Source organism: Phyllostomus discolor, chromosome 9, assembly GCF_004126475.2.
Source record: "Phyllostomus discolor isolate MPI-MPIP mPhyDis1 chromosome 9, mPhyDis1.pri.v3, whole genome shotgun sequence".
Classification (NCBI taxonomy): Eukaryota; Metazoa; Chordata; class Mammalia; order Chiroptera; family Phyllostomidae; genus Phyllostomus; species Phyllostomus discolor.
In genome coordinates, this window is record NC_040911.2 from 85,824,380 (window position 1) to 85,838,648 (window position 14,269).

At 44.4% G+C, this 14,269-nt stretch overlaps 1 protein-coding gene across 2 annotated transcripts in view; it reads left to right on the plus strand.

Moving 5' to 3' along the window:
• Positions 1–14,269, plus strand: part of CBFA2T2 (CBFA2/RUNX1 partner transcriptional co-repressor 2) — a 147,169-nt gene that overhangs the window by 127,524 nt on the left and 5,376 nt on the right. Inside the window, exons 8-10 of one of the 2 annotated variants that reach the window (XM_028524523.2) lie at positions 120–315; positions 8,173–8,241; positions 10,573–10,763. In XM_028524523.2, the coding sequence (XP_028380324.1) occupies positions 120–315; positions 8,173–8,241; positions 10,573–10,763 (456 nt within the window). The remainder of the gene's footprint in view (positions 1–119; positions 316–8,172; positions 8,242–10,572; positions 10,764–14,269) is intronic. The other variant, XM_036009727.1, reaches the window with a different exon arrangement.

Below are 14,269 nucleotides of genomic sequence, written 5' to 3' on the forward strand. Positions count from 1 at the left end.
TAATCTGTAAGATACTTAAACCTTCGTTCTTTATATATTTTGTTTACCTGTCCTTGATTTGCCATGTTGGTGTTTGAACATCCTCATCTCATCAACGACCCGACTTCCTCTCTGGTCAGGCCCTGAACTGCATCATGGAAATGGTAGAGAAGACGAGGCGCTCCATGGCAGTTCTGCGGCGCTGCCAGGAATCAGATCGTGAGGAACTCAACTACTGGAAAAGACGATACAATGAAAACACAGAGATGAGGAAGACAGGGAGCGAACTGGCCTCTAGGCAGCACAGTCCTGGGAGCGCAGACTCTCTCAGCAATGGTAAGGGGGCAAGGCCAACTTGCTATGTGTTACTCGAAAGGACGATGGTGCTGGAATGTAGAGTTAGAAAGATCTAGATGATTATGAAGCATAGATAATAAAATATGAGATCTGTTCAGAAATTATCCAGCCAAGTACCATGCAAAATAGAGACATTTATTGAAGAAGATACAAGGAACATTGTACAAAGGACAACAACACCTAGTACCCTGCGAAGTAGGCACTCTGGGACAGTTCTCCTAATTGCCATCAACTGCCCCGCCATATTTTCCTGAATCTCATCAACAGCTTCCTTTTCAAAGGTGACTTTAGTTTGGGGGAAAAGCTAGAAGTCACAGGGCACCAAATCTGGGCTGTAGGGGAGCTGAGTCAACGTGGGTGATTTGATGTTTCACTAGAAAGCTCTGCATAACACGTAATGCATGAGCGGGCACATTGCTGTGATGAAGCTGCCAATCACCAGTTGCCCGTAGCTGCAGCCTTCTGAATCATCTCAGTAGTTTCTGTGGAGGAATGTTTAAGCTTAATGCAAAATTTGATGCTGATTTGTGCTCTACTCACTCAGTCATTTTAAATGCAACAGCCACACAGTATACATGCTACTCAACAGCATCTATCACCCCCACTGATTAGTACAGTGAAATCATCATTGTTCACATATGTGCATTCCAGTCCGCTCTCCTTGGCTACCAGATTACATCAATGCAGACCTTTCTCATTATATTAATAATGGCTGGAGGTTTTCCAGACAGACCTCATATGTCAAAGACTCGGTACCTGACATGTTCAAGAAATAATTGTCTTCCTCATGAAGAATGAAAATATTTTTAATTTCGTTCTATTTTTAACTCTCTATACACATGCTAAAAATGATGATCAAAGAGTATTTGGTTATTAAATTCAGCCTACACGAATGTACTAGGTGCTTTCTCATATATCACATTTACCGTATATTGCCATGTATAATGTGCACTTTTTTTGCCCAAATTTTTGATGAAAAAATAAGGGATGAGCATTACACATGGGTAGTGCTGAACCATGGGAGCCCACTATGCGTGGCAAAATGCAGTGTCCCTCACAGTAGCCCTGTGTGTGTTTGCCCCGCTTTTCCCTCGTCTTTTTCCCAGTCCCCATCAGGAACATGTCATTTATCAACCCCTTGCTGGAGGCTGTTACAAAAAGTTTTACTATACCAAGCTGGGTTGTCCCATCTTCCCTTTTCCCAGCCTGAAGCAGCAACTGTTCTCTCAATGCAGGGTACATCCAGGGTGCCACATCTGTTTTCTGCAAAGTGGTCATCACATTCACCTAATAACTGAAAAGGTACCATATCCAAAGACAAAGATAAATGAGAGGCCATCTGTGATGAGGCTCTTTCCCTGCCCACCCACTTCAGGCTCCCAGGTCTCACAAGGGGGAATGAATCTCTGTAACAGACCTAGCCTGTTCCACAGGAGACAGCTGTTAACCTCAAAAAGACTACCAAAAAAACTGGTGCAAGACATTGGCATCCCACTCCCCCACCTCATCCACAGAAGTGACTCTTGAACCAACCATAGATTAGCAGCATTGTGTGGAGTATCTAGCACAATAAGATATCAGAGAATACCTGTGACAACTAGCAGAAATGTATCCAAAGTTCACCATCCAAACCACAAACCTTCCATCAAGGAGTCTGTGTGAATACAAAGTGAGATGCATATAGTCATGAGTCAGCTCTTCTCCAGCCAGGATCGCAGTCCTTGCCTTGTGTTAACTTTACTCCCCTTTCTCACTCTTTGCTTGGGGGTTCAGCTAGGTTGACCGATGTTCCAGTTTACTTGGCAGAGTCCCGGTTTATGCCTGTTATCCTGTCATAATAGTTACTAGCACCTTCCTCACTCTCAGATGAGGACAACTGGGATGATAAATTGTCACTTTAGGATATCTATGTATGTTATGTGTATTGAATATTTTTCACTGCTTTTTAAATAGTATTGTTGTAGTTTAGAAGGAAAGCATAATTCATATCCTAAACAAGTGTACTATTTAAAATGTTAACCAAAACCACTCCAAAACTACTTGATGCTGGTCTGTGATAGTATGGGAAGCCTACCCCAGCATGTACTGGACTCCATTAGCTTCACTGTAAGAACAGTCCCCCAAACTAAGCAGTGTGCTTAGAGACATAGTTGTTTTGCATGCTGGCATAAGTTCCATATCTCTTCTTGGACAAAAACATTTTGCAGACCAGCACTTTGAGTAGTACTGACCTATACTGAATAGTATTTTGAGGCATAACACACGCTTATCAAGGACTTGCAAATAGTTAGGTAATTCATGTTTTCATGTTTTGAATGTTTTTGAGTTTTGCAGAAGCCCCTGGTGAATTTTAATTTAAGTATTTAGTATTTAAGTCTTCTGATGATTTGAGAGAAATTAACTAGAGACTGAATGGCATTATTACTTCACCCATTTAAAATAATGAAATATAGCCCTGGCTGATGTGGTTCAGTGGATTGAGTGGCAGCCTAGGAACCAAAAGATCACCGGTTCACTTCCTGGTTGGGCACATGCCTGGGCTGCAGGCGAGGTCCCTGGTTGGGGGCGTGCGAGAGGAAACGATGAGTGTATCTGTCTCACACTGATGTTTCTCTCCCTCTCTTTCTTTTCCCTTCCTCTCTCTCTGAAAGTAAATAAATAAAGTCTTTAAATATATATATATATATATATGGCTGATACTGATTCTTTTAAATATTTTTAAAAGAAAGAATACAAATCTGAAGAAAAATTACTTAGAATTCTATACTTAACTAAAACAAGTGTTAGTGCCCTGGCTGGCGTGGCTCAGTGGATTGAGCTCGGGCTGCGAACCAAAGCATCGCAGGTTCGATTCCCAGTCAGGGCACATGCCTGGGTTGCAGGCTATGGCCCCCAGCAACCACACATTGATGTTTCTCTCCCCCCCCTTCCCTCTCTAAAAATAAATAAAATCTAAAAAAAAAAAAAAAAAAACAAGTGTTAGCTTAACAACCCACAATTTTTTCATGAAATAACACCTCCCATCTACCCTTTGTTGTGGTGTCTACTGTATTTGGGAAGGATAAATCCCAATACAGGGAAGTAAACCAGAAGGTGAAAGGCAAAGAATTGATGAAACAGGAACTAACTCAAGAAAGAGTGTGGAAAGGGATCCCTAGGACAGTGAGGGGGTTCCCAAGGAATAGGGGTATAGCAAGCCTTGAAAGCAGCCGATTCAGACTGGAATAGCCCAGAAGATTCCTGGAGATTTTCTTCAAGAAAATTAAATTTATAAAATATTTATACAATAAGAAGAAAGTTTGAGGTTGAATTAGAAATAATTACATAAGAAACAGCACATGAATAAATAAGGCAGTTAAGAAAAAACATCAAACTTTTTCAGGAAAATAAAAAGATTCTCAGAATCTGAACCATTAGATTCAGCTGTGATAAGTATCCGCACTGAACACTGTCAATGCCGACTGTTGCTGTAACAGAATTTGGGGGGATGGAAGGAGAAGGAATTGGGAGTGTGTCTGTGGTGGGTTGGAAGTAGAGGTTAAAAAAATGAAATCCGTACTCAAGTGGCTAGTCGGTTAATAATGTCCAAAACTGAAAAAATCAAGCTGTAGCAGTACCAGAAGAATCACCTTTAAAAAAAGACACTTTATTGTTGTTACAATAGAAACTATATATGACCTACAGAGAGGTGATGCTGTGGGTGTGGTTTGGAAGACCTTTAAGTATGAACACTGTTCTAAGCCAGGAGGCGCTTTCCTTCGGTGGTTAACCCGGGATGCTCGTTAGAGCCCATGTGGGGACTGCTGAGAAAACCCTGGCGCCCTGGCCCCACCTCAAGTTTCTGATTTAGTTGGTCTGAGATGGAACATGGGCCCCCAGAGTTGAGGACTTCCCTTTATGTATGTTATCATTTAATTCTCAGACCCTCACAAGGTGTAACTATTATCTTCTTTAGTGAAACTACATGGCTCATTGTAGAAAACCAGAAACATACAATTTACTGAAGACTTTTATCTCCATCCTTAAATGCTTCATTCTCCTTTTTTCTAAGAACTAGAGCATTCTCCTACATAACCACAATACCATTAGCTCTCCTGTTTTGACCAGTTTATTTGCATTATCTGCCTGGCTTTTGATTACAGTAGCCTCTGAAACTACATAGTTTTCTTAGTGAACCACATGAAATCCTGACTTCTGTCTCCTTCTGGGTTAGAGATATAAAAATAGTTACTTTGGCTTCAGGAAATACCATGAAAATGGCCCTACCTTCCAGGCATTTCCTGAATAAGCCGAGAAGTTCCTTTAGGGTCAGGTGCTTCTCACCTTTTACATCTGTCCTGAACATGAGATGCCGAGGACTGGGCAGGTTCTCAAAGGATATGACCAAGGGTTTATTGGTGACCAAAGTGGAGTGGCTTTTCCTCGACTGGTCAAGACTTACCCATGTCCCCACAAGTAAACACATGTTTCTTCTGTTATTTAACATCAATGATCCTTATCTACATGCTCAAAACCCCCTTTTCTTACTGGCTTTCCTTATGTAAGACTCACCTGGGGGAAAAAAGACTCGATTGAAATTGATCTACCACCTTCTCCTTAGCTTGTGTTACTTTGCCTCTTCCAGCCCTAGATTTTTCTCCGTAGTTTATAAATCTCACACTTAAGTATGATAGTTGAATCAGGGACCTCACCTATGTTGAAGAAAACCCTTCAGGGATTTTTTATTTGGTTGTGGGTTTTGTTTTGTTTTGTTTTGTTTTGTTTTTGACAGTGATAATAGCCTTTCCAGAGGGTGCAATGTCACAGAAAGCATTCATACTCTCAGAATGTCTCACTTACGGGATTCCCTTCTGTGGTGATAATATTCTGGAACTAGACAGGGGCGATGGTTGCAAAACACTGTGACTGTCCAAAATATCACTAAATTATAAACTTTAAAATGGTAAATGTTATATACATATTTTCCAGGATTTAAAAAATCTCCTGACCACCCCCTCGCCATAGCTTCGAGGGAGTACAACAGTAGGTTCTCTGTGCAGATCCCCCCCCCCCCCCCAGGACCAGTTTGCAGCCAATCCTAGGCGTTCTCATGACGACTGGCCATTTTATTAAGCCTCTCAGGCAAATGCCGTGTGCCAGGCTGGCCTCCCCGCCGCACTGGCCGTTCTGATTCCTCTTGGCACCACAGCTTGGTTGGTGAGTGTTCGGAGCATAAAATGTACTTTTCAGATTAGCCTCAACAAAGCATAAGGAAATGAAGGAGTCCACTAGCACTGACATTAGAACACAAAAACAACCCTCAAATTACCTTAATTAGTTTTCACACTTTTGAAAGCAATGGACCCATTTCTTATAGAATATTGTGTCTTAAAACCGCAATGAACATATGTGATAAGCCACCCTCCACCCCTGTGTCCTCCCCAGCAACCCCAGGGTGCCTCTTGGGGTACATTTGAAATACACTGTTCCAGATCAGGGTTTTCGTTTCCACGCTGCTTGTTTGTGTATTTGTAAGCATTTAAAGAAATTTACAAGAAGCCTCTTTAAATCACATGTAAGGGTTCAGAGTTGCAAAGAAACAAAAGCTCTATTTCCTGACTTACCTACAGAGCACTGGCCAGTCAGCGCTGTGTGCATGATGGGGACCGCTAACTGGATACGGAAGTACATGTGTGTAACACCTAAGTATAACTGTTTATATTTTAGGAAGTGCTCTAAAATACATGTATGTTCGTAAGTGAAGATCTCTTTTAATCTCACTATTCTGAAATACTTCCAGTATTTGAGGCATGCATGCGTGTGTTTTAAAAGTAAAAATGAAGTGTGCTAGAGAGACTGCAGCTGGAGAGGACTTCACTCCTCTTGGGTCTGCACCTCAGTGTCTCCCCTGAGACCGAGGACGGCTGTGCTTCATCAGACAGAAGTCCGTCTTGGGTATGGTTACAGAGTTCAGAAGGAACTGGCACACTCTTTGTGACTCAGAGAACTCTGTATGTGGTGCAGACCCATGCTGTTGGTATTGCATCTTCCCATGGCAGAGAGTGACAAACAGCACAGTGGAGAATTCAGTCTCTCTAAGCAATGTCTTACTGACCTGGAAACACTTACTACATGAGAAATTTAATTTCCCAGTTGAAAATATGGAAGTGATTGACCATTAGGAGGGCTTACAATTTCTTTTCTTTTCTTTTCTTTAAGATTTTATTTATTTATTTTTAGAGAGGGAAGGGAGGGAGGGAGAGACAGAGAGAGAGAGGGAGAGAGGGAGAGAGGGGGAGAGAGAGAGAGAGAGAGAGAGAGAGAGAGAGAGAGAGAGAGAGAGAGAAAGAAACATCAATGTGTGGTTGCTGGGGGTTATGGCCTGCAACCCAGGAATGTACCCTGGCTGGGAATCGAACCTGGGACACTTTGGTTCCCAGCCCGCGCTCAATCCACTGAGCTACGCCAGCTAGGGCAACAATTACTTAAAGAATAGTTATGTGGCCCTGGCTGGTGTGGCTCAGTGGATTGAGCACTAGCTTATGAACCGAAGGGTCACCGGTTCAATTCCCAGTCAGAGCACATGCTTGGATTGCAGGCCAGGTTCCCAGTTGGGGCAAGAAGCAACCACACATTGATGTTTCTCTCCCACTCTTTCTCTGTCCCTTCCCCTCTCTCTAAAAATAAATAAATAAATAATCTTTTTTTTTTTTTTTAAAGAATAGTAATATGTTAGATCTAATCAATGTTTACCAAAAATGTACCATTTTCAGAAAGGAACAGCCGTGAATGTGGTTCCGTTTTGGAAGGAGTTGGGCTACTTGCCTCCATTCTGTTGGTATTTTCAGTTTCAAAATGGGTATACATTGGAGAAATTATGTTAGTTAATTCACTTATTTTTAAAAAGCATTTCTTATTTTTACTTTTTATTATAAAATTGTTATCATGTACAAAAAATAAAGCATAAATGCACACTTTAATGGCATGAAGAGAACCCTTGCGTGACCACAGCTGACACCAGGAAGTCCAGCACCATCACGTCCCAGGAGCCGTTCGTGTCTTCATGGGTCACGAAGGCTCTGGCCCCAATCACATGAAAACGTGACTAGATTTATTTTTAACTCTGGCATTAGTATTTACAGTCACTTGATAACGCTTTTACTTTTTGGATAGAAAATTTAGCTAATTGAAAGAAATGTTTTGTTGGAAAATTTTGTTGAACTTGTGTTGTTATTTGATTGAAATATAAGAATAACGGCTTATAAAAAAAAAGAAGAACAGCTTATTAGATAAAATTTTTAACAAATAAATCAGTCCCAAATGCATGATTTCTGTTTGCTATGTCAGGGATTGCTTTTCTATTTTATTTTATTGGTTTAATGGGCATATCTTCATTTGGCGTCTGTTGTATAAATGATCGCAACTAATGAATGTTTTCTCGCACAGGGATGTTTCCCTCCTTCTCTCCCTTCCCTTCTCTCTAAAAATCAATAAATAAATGATTGCTCTGACTCTTTCTATGGATTACTAATACTATTTTGTCAGGATGAGATAATTATCCCCTTTTTTGCACGCACATACTCACTGTCATTTTCTTATGAAGTATAAATTTTAAAAATTAATGGAGTAGTCACCCTTGATATTTGGTTTTATCTTCATTAGACTTAAACTGTTTTAGAATATTTAAAAAAGTCACGAGCTATTTTGTAATCTGGTTATATCTCTTATCAGAGTATATTTGCACTAAATGAACATACATGTTGGAGGCGAATGAGAGGTCTGATAAAGTTTTCATAAAAGTAAAACATGCCATCGTGCACAGCTTCTGACTTGATGCCACTTGTCTCTCTCCCGTAGAGTCACAGCGGGAATTCAGCAGCAGGCCAGCGGCAGGATATGTGCCCGTGGAGTTTTGGAAGAAAACTGGTATGTGTCTGTCTGCTTACGTGCGGTTGCATGTACTGATCTGTGCCCCCGTGTGTGGCGCCTGTCTGATGGAGAGATTGTTGTCTCATAACTTCCTCCTCATAGAGCTCTAGGCTCCTGCCTCTTCCCCTCCGGCCTCCGCACACATCTGAATGCCTCTCAGGTTACTTTGCAGGTCACGAATTTGGAATGCCTCCCTACAGTCTACCCAGGTCCTCTGGGTCACACGGAGGCATTAAGTAACCAACTCTTCCTTCCCTGTTCATATGCCCTGTTTCTGGGCATGTGGTTTAATTCATTTCTGCCTGTTCTGTTCAGTGGAATCTGTACACACTGTATTCACATTTCATTCATTCTGCTCTTGGGACCAGCCGGCTGTTTCTTTCACCTTCACTTCCCTAGCTTCATTCATCAGGACTGTTCTGGGGAGGCCTCGATTTCCACAAGAATCAAGAAGGATGGGGCTGCCTGTTGTGGTGAGACGGGGTCGGACTAACCTCACATTCTTAATCCTTCCCTTATCCAAATCCTAGCTGCCTTTTCTTCTCGCCTCCTTCTCCCAGTAACATTTAAGTCCAGTACAGTTTTCGCTTTTCTTCCTGAGATAAAATTTGCTTCAGCAAAAAATTAATACTTTTAACTGACCCTGGCAGAGAACAATGAGCTGTAGATGCAGACTGGGTGAGGGGCCAGGAGCCCTGGTCACTTCCTCCCATCATCACCATCCTGCTCGGTGTCCACAGGACGGATGCTCCGATGACACTCTAAGCCTGAGCCTCCGCCCTACGACCTGGTGGCAACACCTCCCTGCTGAGGCAAGGATAGAAGCCCCCATCCTTTGAATACAAATAAACATTATGCAATGTTCATTCTGACTGGCAGTAAAAAAAATCACCATGCACAAGATCTCTTTGGTAACTAGTTATTTTCTACTTGGGAGGTACCTTTGGTTAACAACCAGACCGTGGCATAGGGCCAGCTAAATTTGAGTCCTTGGTCTGCTGTAGTGCCATCTGTCTGTGATCTTAGATGACCTTCAGCAAGGTAGTTTATCCAAACTGTGATTCTTATTGATCCTTAAACTGAAAGGATAAATGTTCTTCAGGGCATTATTGTGCTGGCCTAATAAGAGACAATACTTACCTGATAACTAATAAGGGGATTTGAAAGGTAGCTGTGTGGGGCCACAGTGGACCTGTGTGGACATCAAGAGTAAAGGGAGCGTGAAGTTCAGTGTCAAGTCAACTGAACATTGTGCTTGCTTGACCTTTGAGGTGAAAACTTTCTTTTCTTAATGCTGGAGCAGTAAAATGGAAACTTCTAGGATGGCAGCCTAGAACGCTCTGTTCAAACCTTTGAGCCTAGGCCACATGCAAGAGCCACGCAGTGAGGGAGTTTCCATCCTTGCCTCAGGAGGGAGGTATTGCCACCGGGACATAGGGCGGAGGCTCAGGCTTGGAGTGTCACCGGAGGGTCCATCCTGTGGACACCGAGCAGGATGGTGACGGTGAGAGGAAGTGACCAGGGCTCCTGGCCCCCCACCCAGGTCTGCATCTACAGCCCATTGTTCTCTGCCGGGGTCAGTCTTCCATACCCACCTCCGGTTCCCTTGTACCTGGATGCTCCAGAGGCACCTCAGCCTCACTCGCCTCCACACCAGCATTGTGCTCTGTATCCATTTCATCACACAGCACCACCATGCATCACCCTGGCCTCCACCTTCAAACCCTAGGTGCTGCCAGTCTCTGCTCCATCCCCTCCTCTGTGCTGCTTGCTTCTGCCTAAACTCAGACTCTCTTTGATCTCTTCTGAATTGCTGTCCTAGCCTCTCAATTGGTATCTCTGTCTTAAGCCTTTTCTCCTTGCGTAGAACCCTTTGGAGTTCATTTTCTTTAGAAAAGGGGCCAGATTCCTTAGCATGAGGTTCAAGGCTCTCCAAAAATTCATTTCTACCTACCATCTCAACCAAGACACATTTTCTTGATCCTCCCCTGTCACTTGTAGAGCTGACCACTTTTCCTTGGGTCTCATCTCACACTGACACCTCAGCCACCTTTATACCTGATCACAAACAGGAGAACACGGCCTACAACTTAGTCACCTAGGCATTCCCAGTCTCCAGCACAGTGCCCGCCTCCATCTGCATACCCAGCAGATGGCTGCATGAACGGACAAGTGAGTGTGAGAATGAAAGCTGAACACATCTGTATGTTCGTCTTGGTGTGGTTTTAGAAAACAGTCGTCTTTTTCATTTCTTCCCCTTTTTAGAAATGATGCGGGTGGGAGGGAAAAAATTCTCGGCCAGTTGATTTTATTGTCACTTTCTTCTAGAAGAAGCTGTGAATAAGGTGAAAATTCAGGCCATGTCTGAAGTACAGAAAGCCGTCGCCGAGGCAGAGCAAAAAGCCTTCGAAGTGATTGCAACAGAGAGAGCTCGGATGGAGCAGACCATAGCCGACGTCAAACGGCAGGCCGCAGAGGATGCCTTCCTCGTCATAAACGAGCAGGAGGAGTCCACAGAGGTCAGAGTTCCGTTAGCCCCTGGGGCCGGCCCGGGGCGGCCGTCCTGGCCCCGCCCACTGCTTTCTTCTCAGGGGCTGGGCCGTAAGATAGAACTGTCCGCTCTTGAACTGGACGGTTATGATTTCTATCCCAGAGCAGAAGGGTTTATTTCTCAATTATATGGGGGCAATGACACAACAAAAAAGTAGGTTTATAGTTGTTCATATGGAAAATAACACAATAATTAAATAATGATACAAGAACAAACCCTGTGTTGCACATACTCCCAACTGTAAATCTACCTTTGCTCCACCTGCTCTCTATTCTTATATCTATTAGCTCACTATATTGGTTTAAATTTTGAAAACTCACCCTAAGGACAGAGTCTGGAATTGCATGACAGCAGTGACTCTCCCCTTGAGTGAGCGGGCCCGTGCGCTCTGTGCCGGCCACGGGGCTGAGTACGTGTGCTGCCTTTCGATCCTCCCGTGGCTCTGTGGGGCAGGCGTGGGTGGATTCTGATCTTACAGGTGAGGGAACTGTGCATTTGGGAATTTAACTGACGTGATCCCACGGTGCTGAAGCCAGGGTGCAAGAGGAAGGAAACATAGTCCCCTGTAGCAATCAGTCTACTTGTAAATAGGGTGGTTCTTTTATGGATTGGAGCGACCGATCAGGCAGACCTGCCCAACTCTCTCAGACCCAGGGCTCAGGGGCTGGTGATGTTCCTAAGAGAAACGACTCTCTTGTACAACGAAGTAGGTGAAAATGAACTAACTGGGGGCGGGGGGGAAGCACATGACAAAAACACCATAGCAGTCCTTTTGAATATAGGGAAGTTTTTCTGTAACGTTCATTTTAGTTGCATTTCAGCTTTAAGAGTCCTAAGCAAGCCTGTTTTTCTCTAAGTAAGTTGAGTGATTAGCTATCTCTGGGACATTCTCTTGAAGTTGTAAAGAACTGGGTATTTTAGTTGTGTGGGAGTTTTTTGGTTTTGTTTTTTTTGTTTGTTTTTTTTTTTAAGATTTTATTTATTTATTTTTTTAGAGAGGGAAAGAGAGGGAGAAACAGAGAAACATCAGTGTGTGGTTGCCTCTCACGTGGCCCCCCACTGGGGACCTGGCTCCCAACCCAGGCATGTGCCCTGACATGGAAGCGAACCTGTGACCCTTTAGTTTGCAGCCTGCACTCAATTCACTGAGCTATGCCAGCCAGGGCTTTTTTTTTTTTTTTTAACAACAGGAAGTTTATTTTCTCAATCTGTTTACATGATCCCTTTCTATATAGCAGTGCCAAGCATGGCAATGTAAATGAAAATGTCTATAAGTATCATGTGGCCATCACAGAGTATATGAAAAAATTCCTTATTGTAGCATTGTATGAAGACACTCAATTCTGAGAAATGGTTCCTTTAACTTACCCTGTAGACTGTCTAGTGAACCTGGAATCAGAGGAGTGTAATGGTCATATTGGTGAGAAAGTGATTTCTCCAAATACATGCTACAGTTTTTTATTTGCTCAGAAATATATGCTGCATTATGGGATCAGAAGTCATATTTAAAGTTGAGACTCAAGGGGAAGAAAAGGAAATAGTTTCTTTAACTCTCCCCTTTTTCTTCTCCCCTCCTTTTTCTTTAGAATTGTTTCTGAGCAATGATATCTTCTTCTGTTGTATGTATGTAATTCTATATTTATATAGATATCTAATTCTATATCTATAACTATTCATATCAATATCTATATTTGTCCATACTTATCTACTTTTATATCTGTGTTTTTATTTTTCTATGCCTTTGTCCAAAGGAGTGTAACATTTTGGCTAAGAGCATGAGTTCTAGGTCTGGACTGCAGCATGATTTAAATCCCAGCTCTCCATTTACAGGGGTCTGCTTGTAAGGAGCTGTAATAAACAAGGTCTAGCAGGGCATCCCCTGGCGTTTGTCGTTCGTCCTGTGAGGTGGCTTGGTTAGCGGGCGGAGCCCTGGCTCTGAGTTCCCGTCCTCGTCGCCCCGCACTAGCAGTGTGTGCCCTGAGGAGTCAGGGTCCTTCCCTGCGCAGTTACTGGGTGTGTGGCAGCCCCTGTCCTGCTGCTCTCGTAGCTTCTCCAGCGGTAACAGCTCAGTTGTGATGGTGAAAGTGTTTTTGCCCCACACTGCGTGCCCCACGGGCAGTGCGCGGATGCAGAGGACTCTACGATACAGTTAACGACAATGCAAACGAAAGCCGGGCAGCCCTGCTCTTGCAGGGTAGCCGCCTCCTCTGAGGCCAGACCCGAGCGTCAACCCTGGAGCTGTTCAAGGATGTTTGGCCAAGCGTTTGCCTCCAGCCTTGAGGGATGCTGACTGGAAGGGCAACTCCAACAACAAACCTTTTTTTGTCTTATGTCTTGGCAAAAGCCTCGTGGCTGAGTCAGGAAAAAGTCACAGGGGAAGGGAACATGACAGTGTCCTTTTCACCCTGGCTGCTCTGACACTTACCACATTGCTCCTGCGAGCATGTGTGTGACCCTGCCCCAGTGGGACGCTGTTTATTTTGTTTTTATTGTATGTCGTAAATTATGAAATAAGCTATTTCAAGTAGAATGGCAGCCGAGCTGGAAGTACCAGTGCTTCCTACCCTGCCCCTGGGCACAGCTTGGACAGAGGCGGTGGGCGCTCTGCCCTTCGGCGGGGCCGGCCCGTCGGCCTGCTCCCACAGCAGCCCCCGGAGGCAGCCGCTGAGGTCCTCCCCCAGCGTGGAGATGCTCTGCCGAGGCGTTGCTGGGAGGCAGCCTGCCAGGCTCCACAGTATTAGCTTCTCTGGGATGCTTGAGCCCTAACGGTTCCTTCAGTTTCCTTTTTTGGTCATCTGGGATTGGTGTGGGCCGGGTCGGGCAGTCCCTGGCGTGCATTTCCTGAGAAGCCTGTTGTGTCGGAAGGGAGTGCACAGCCCTGCCTAACGTTCTCTGACACTAAACGAACACGGTGGGCATAGTGGGACCACGAGGTTCGGGTTCTAGGCTTTGCACGGCCAAGTAGCCATTTTATGCCCTTAGGCAAGTCCTTGCCCACTGGCCCCAGTGTCCCATCCATATAATGCAAGAGGGGGGCCAGGTGGCCCTTTTCAGCACTTATTGTCTGTTGTTTTTCGCTTGAGCAAATGCCCTGATTTCACAAGGACTGGTGTCTCTTCCCTGAGGAGTGTTCAGTCCAGATTGGCTTCTGCCGATCCGGAGAACTTGGGAAGGGCGGGGCTGTCTGAGTCCGTTCTGATACCTCAGCGGTCCTTGCCACTTCCTCCTTCTGGCCAGTGCCATAAGGCTTTCTCCTTCCTGTAAGTGGTTCCTGGAGACCTTGGGTGCAGAAAAAACGCCCGTGTCACTGCTGGAGTCAGCACGGGAACCTGGAGGAAGGGGAAAGGCAGGTGCTGGGAGCTGCGCTTGGTGGCCTCGTTCTTCGTGATGCTGAAGCTTAACATTGGCCAGTGACTGTTCCGGCTGCTTCTTTCGTGGCTGCTGCTCTAGCTCTGAGCACACCTCACGTAGCGT